General features: G+C 42.8%; 1 protein-coding gene across 1 annotated transcript in view; it reads left to right on the forward strand.

The window, feature by feature from the left end:
- The window catches only part of LOC108359123 (uncharacterized), a gene marked incomplete at its 5' end in the record, with an annotated part of 229,837 nt that extends 225,112 nt beyond the window's left edge, over positions 1-4,725 (forward strand). Inside the window, one exon of the mRNA XM_017610801.1 lies at positions 4,165-4,725. Coding sequence (XP_017466290.1) covers positions 4,165-4,725 — 561 coding nt within the window. The remainder of the gene's footprint in view (positions 1-4,164) is intronic.
- Between the last annotated feature and the right edge of the window lie 1,526 nt (positions 4,726-6,251).

Raw genomic sequence — 6,251 nt, forward strand, 5'->3', positions numbered from 1 at the left:
GCTCCATGGTGTGTTGTAGCTGGGCCGGATATATTCCATCCGGTCCTGGCATCTTATAGGGCTTGAAGTTAGGTATGGCCCAGCAGATTTTCCGGTCGCATACGATTTCGTTGATGAGCTGTGGTGTAGCCTCTGCTGATTCTGGATCATATCACGTGCCACCGTTGCTTTCTGGGAAGTGATTATTCAAGAGTACTTTAACGGTTTCTGAACTTGAGTCAGTCCAGGACCCATCATCTTTTTGGATATAGCTAGGTGCTGTAGGTGAGTTTGCGAGTACCTTACGGAGTCTAGAGGCTTCGGATGTAGTCTCTATCCCGCTACAAAAATCACTCCATGAGGTGCGTTTCGCTTTCCTGATGGCTTTCTTGTATAAGTTAAGTGTCGATATATATTATGCCCAAGATGTCACTAGGGCGTCGCGCTTAGCAGCATTGAAAGCTTTCCTGAATTCTTTCGAAGTTTATTTAGATCGGAGGACCACCAGAGAGGCCTCCCTGGTTTTCCTCTTGGGACATGCCTTGATAAGCGCTGTCTCGCAACTCTCAGCAAAAAAGCTAACAAGGTGATCAAGTTCCTCCCTACTTTCTGGTGCATTAAATGGTTCAGAAGGTAGGTTCTTATATACAAGTTTTCTGTAATACCCCCAATTAGTTTTCCTGAGCCTAATATGCCAAATTCTATGAACCTGTGGTCTGAGAAAGAGTGCTCCTTTNTCCTGGCATCTTATAGGGCTTGAAGTTAGGTATGGCCCAGCAGATTTTCCGGTCGCATACGATTTCGTTGATGAGCTGTGGTGTAGCCTCTGCTGATTCTGGATCATATCACGTGCCACCGTTGCTTTCTGGGAAGTGATTATTCAAGAGTACTTTAACGGTTTCTGAACTTGAGTCAGTCCAGGACCCATCATCTTTTTGGATATAGCTAGGTGCTGTAGGTGAGTTTGCGAGTACCTTACGGAGTCTAGAGGCTTCGGATGTAGTCTCTATCCCGCTACAAAAATCACTCCATGAGGTGCGTTTCGCTTTCCTGATGGCTTTCTTGTATAAGTTAAGTGTCGATATATATTATGCCCAAGATGTCACTAGGGCGTCGCGCTTAGCAGCATTGAAAGCTTTCCTGAATTCTTTCGAAGTTTATTTAGATCGGAGGACCACCAGAGAGGCCTCCCTGGTTTTCCTCTTGGGACATGCCTTGATAAGCGCTGTCTCGCAACTCTCAGCAAAAAAGCTAACAAGGTGATCAAGTTCCTCCCTACTTTCTGGTGCATTAAATGGTTCAGAAGGTAGGTTCTTATATACAAGTTTTCTGTAATACCCCCAATTAGTTTTCCTGATATTTCGTATCTCTTTAGAGACAGGGGGCGAGTCTAATATGCTAAATTCTATGAACCTGGGGTCTGAGAAAGAGTGCTCTTTTAGGAGCCTCCACGCAGAGATGTGATTACTGTAAGATTCACTAACGAGGGTGATGTCAAGAACTTCCCTTCGATTGGTTGTGATAAATGTAGGGTCACTTCCCGTGTTGCAAATAGCCAGATTTGTGCTTAGTTATAAAGTGACTCACCTCGTTCGTTTATGTCGATGCTGCCCCATTGGTTATGATGGCCATTTGCGTCCCCTCCCAGCAGTAGCATCGTGTCCATCGGGTTTGTATTTTTAACCAGCTCCATTAGTGCTGTGAGTGGGAAAGGGAGGCCAGCCTGCATTTTCTTCGCTCTATTTCTAGGCTTACCGTGGTGATGTATTCAGTGCTGAATTGTGGTAGGGTAAAAGAGTTTATATTAGTTTTGACTAAAATACAGGTGCGGGGTCTTCCCTTACCCTGAACACTGAATAGCTTGTACTTCGGGGTCCGCAAGCCACAGATCCTATTACCAGTGATCCATGGCTCTTGGACCAAAGCGATGTCTACTTCACCTGAAGACACTTGAAGCAGGAGCGCAGCAGATGCTGCTTTACTGTGATGGGTGTTGATTTGGAGTACCTTCATCACGCGAATCTCTCCTCTCTACCACCGCCATGTTGGCTTCGCCATCGCTGAGAAGCTCACGCTCTGTATAAAGCCTCTGTAAGGCTTCACCTACTTCGGAGCTGGATGAGGCGTACCCACCCAGCTCTTCGGTTGCTTGGTCGTCGTCTTCCATCTCGTGGTCGCTGGGTGGCTCGTCCGTCCCTATACAGGCTGCAAGGTTTACTAGGGCTTCGGTGTCAGTTTTGTAAACTTTTAGCGTTGTTTTCCAAAAGCCATAGCTCACCCTGTAGTCGCTTTTTGCGAGTGCTTCCAGACTCTCGTCATTTAGGAGGACTACCTGCATCGTTGCTCGCTCAGTTGGCTCTGGGTTAACAACCCTCCAGTTGTGTGTAGGGATGGTGGGATTAAACTCCTGCAGCATTTCTAAGATATCTACAGGTTGGGACGGCGTAACGGGTACCCAGGCTCTCGCTCTGGGACGCGATGGGATGTCCCTGGCCTCCACAACTTTTAGGCGGGCCCCCGGAAACACCTCCCCTACTCTGCTAATCGCCGCTTTGTACAGCTCTGCCGATCTGCTGTCGTCACAGGCTATCAATTTGACGTTCCCCTGGAACCAGCCCGCGTCCGTACACGACGGAGGTGGTCCAGGGTTTTCCCTCTTGACCTGCAAGTCAACTTTCGCCAAAGCGGCTTCGACCCACCTCCATTGGTTTCTCGGGATCCTGCCTTCTTCGTCGCTCTCATCCATAACGCCAATAACCTATCGGTTTTTAGCTATCTCCGCAAAAGATCGAGTCCAGGCACCTTGTGTCTTGGCCCTTTTCGGTGCCAGTGCCGGGGCTTCCTCCACGGATCTCTGACGCTTTGCAGCATCAGTCTTCCCGTATAAGTTAAGGTCGAAGTCCGGGATAATCTTCTTAGCCCACTCTATGTCTTCTTGTACCTTCACGAAGTCCTCCTCCGAGACCTGATCCTCCCTAATCAGTGAGATGGCCTGGCGGCGGAGGATTCGTGACGCGGTACGTCGATCTTGGTGGGTAGCCTTCGCAGGGTCAGTTCGAATGAAGTCCTTGGCCCTATCGCAGGTCACCATGTTCCTGGGTCCACCCCCAGTGGGCGGCCAGAAGCTGTTCGCTGAGTGAGTGTTTCGGAGCGCCGGACTCCCGTACTGGAGTAGGAAGTTTGTGATGTGATGTGATGATGTGATGATTCCATATTTTGTCCCACGAGACGCGGAGAAGGGGAACGTCCGCCCGGGCAGAGATCCGCTGTACGCGGGTAAGGCTAGTTGGCTCTGAAGGTCGCCTGGTATCCGGAGCACTCCTTTCGCGACTGGGCTTGATGAAGGGCCCCAGCCAGGCTGATCTTCGGCACGGGTCGTATGACACCTTTATCCGGCCCTGAAAAGAGAAGGGAGGGAAGAACTGGCAAGGAATTTGGTCAGAAAGGGAAGCATAGGTGTAGGGATTTAGGAGGGGTCGCCACTCGAATTAGCCGCCAAGGCGTTACCAGGTGTCCCCACGGGGAGGCCCCTTTTATTAGGGGGATGCTAATCGCAATACAACTAAACACCTACGAGTCGACGCTGTGTGCAAGTGGGGGATGTCGCGTGTGTGCAAGTCGATCAAAGACAACCTTTGACAAGTTCCTCAGAACAGTATTTAATTCGATTTAATTTTTTTAATTTTAACTTTTTCGAATTATTGGAAAAATATGTTTTTTCGGCGTAATTTTGCAGAACTTCCTGTTTCCTTCTCAAGAACTCTAGAACTATTGAAAAGCTACTCAGAACACTTTTAATTTTAATTTTTTTAAACATTCAACTTTCTTGAAAAAAAATCGCATAATTTTGCAGAGCTTTTGGTTTCCTTTTTAGGAACTCTAGAACTATTGAAAAGGTCCTCAGAACAGCTTTTTTTGTCTTTTTGGGTCATACCGTACACCAACTTTACAGACATATTTTACAGGGCGCCGAAATAATTGTTTACTTTCCTAAAATACTCTCCTAGTGAGTGTTCAAAATCGCTTGGACTAAATTGATCTTGTTTTCGGCCCATACATTTTGATACGTTCTATTATACATATATATATACATATATAAAGCATAATCACAGTATATTTATATATTTACTAGTTATTTTATTTGTTTTTTATTTGTTGAATATAATGTTATTTTATATTTTAAAGGCATTGATAATTGATGGCATATTAAATCCATGGTTGCCTGCAAAGCTCGACAATATCTTGGTACAAAGGGACTCGAATATGCTATTAATACATTCAGTGGATGGATACAAATTGGAGTGCAACATGCGATTTGACATGTGTTGGTTTGAAGTTAGTGGCAAATATTTTGGCAGAACAGCTGGTATCCTAGGCACAATGAATAACGAGCCGTTTGACGATTTCATAACACCTTCTAATTCCATTGCTAAATCGAATGATATTTTTACTGATGCTTGGAACTCAAATATCTGTAATAAAAAAAGAGCGAAGAAGGCGTCGACAGTTAAATTTACGGGGCCTTTTGAAATATGCCAACAATTATTTTCATCATTCACACATTGCGCAAATCTTGTGGATCCAGAACATTTTATAACCATTTGTATGGAATTAGGTAATAAATCAAATAAAGGTAATTCAGGACATTCATCACTCAAGGGATACTGTACTGCTGCAGTTGCATATATAGAAGTTTGTCGGCTTGCTAAAATTCCAATGCGAGTGCCGCAACAATGTATATTGTAAGTACATAAATCTTGATTAAATATAATTAATATTTGTAATACACTAAGGTCTTTTTATATGCGCTTTTTTATGCGGATTTGAATTTATGCGGTTTTTCAAACTATTTTTCGCAATATCGATTTTAATTTTTGAGAGTTGGTATTACTTTTTTTCAGTGTGTGGGAGTCAATGCTTTTGATAATTAATTTATCTTTGTATTATTATATAATTGAAGTATTCGTTGTGTTTTTTTTATTTTGCTTAATTCTTAAAAAAACTATTACCACACAATGAAAACGAAAACAAACGAATGTTCTTTTATTTAATGACTTTAAAAAAAAAATATTTCTGTTGTATATCTGCAATACTATGCATTTAAGTAAGTATGACAATTTTTGAAACGGTTGTTACCCTGGGAGTCAGTAATTCAGTCTCATATCAAGTCACTAAATTTGAGATTAGCAATTAGTGACTATTTTTGTGCCTTGAGATGATTTGGGTATTCAGTGGGAGAGAGTCACTAAAAGTTCACCAAAAATGTGTGGTGAAAACAAACACAGACAGTGAACTGATAGCATTTATGTATCTCTTTTGCCCGCGGCACGCAAAGAGACGCAATGGCCGAAAGGACAAAGCATTAGGCTGCCGGTCGAGAGGGTCCTGGTTCGAGGTCTCCTCGATCGTAGAGGATTTTTAAATTTTTTATTTAGTATTTTTTATTTTTTTTTTTTTTTTAATAATCTTTAGATTTAAATGTTTTAAAAACAAAAAAATTATTATTTTTTCAATGAATTTTCATACTATTAAAGAATTTGGGTTTATTTCCTAATGAAATTGCTGTTGAACAAATTTCCTCGCTTCATTTTTGCGTTTTTTGTTTTAATAAAATGGAAAGAAGTTATCCTTTCCTCCATATTTTTATTTCTGTGACCTGCTCTTAGCCGGCTGACAAATTAGTGACTTATTTTTTAGACTAGAGACGTGAGAAAGCGTACTGAATACCAAATAGTCTCAAAATCCAAGTTCGTCACCAGAAGTCACTATTAGTGACTAGAGACCGCTTACTGAATGCCAGGGTTAGTCTTATTAAAACAAAGTGAGGCTCCACACTTCTCACAGCTGGTTTGTGTGTGTCCCATACATCCAGGCATTTTGCACCTTCCACGAGGGCAATTTTCTGGCCAATGTCTAAAATTATCTGATCGCAGATCCATAGCCTTTTTTTTGCTTGAAGCTCCTTTTCAACGCTGCTTCCAACACTAGGTCTCCCACGCCTGTTGGAGGTTTCGGAAGCACGACCAAGATTGCCAAGAACGGCCGATAACTTCAGTCTATATTGACATAAATTCAGGTTTTCTACACCATTCAGGTCTTTATAAACAAGCCACGAATTTATAACGGACATATCAATGACATGGTAAAAAATACGAAGATACCATTTCCTGCTTCTCGTGCTTATACGGTATCTGCCAATGAAGCTGTCAGCTGGATGGACATCAGATCCACTCCGCCCATATGTGCATTGTAATCTTTTATAATCATGCATG

Source organism: Rhagoletis zephyria, unplaced genomic scaffold (assembly GCF_001687245.7).
Source record: "Rhagoletis zephyria isolate East Lansing unplaced genomic scaffold, Rhagoletis_zephyria_1.1 Rzeph_scaffold_00342, whole genome shotgun sequence".
In the NCBI taxonomy this organism is placed as follows: domain Eukaryota; kingdom Metazoa; phylum Arthropoda; class Insecta; order Diptera; family Tephritidae; genus Rhagoletis; species Rhagoletis zephyria.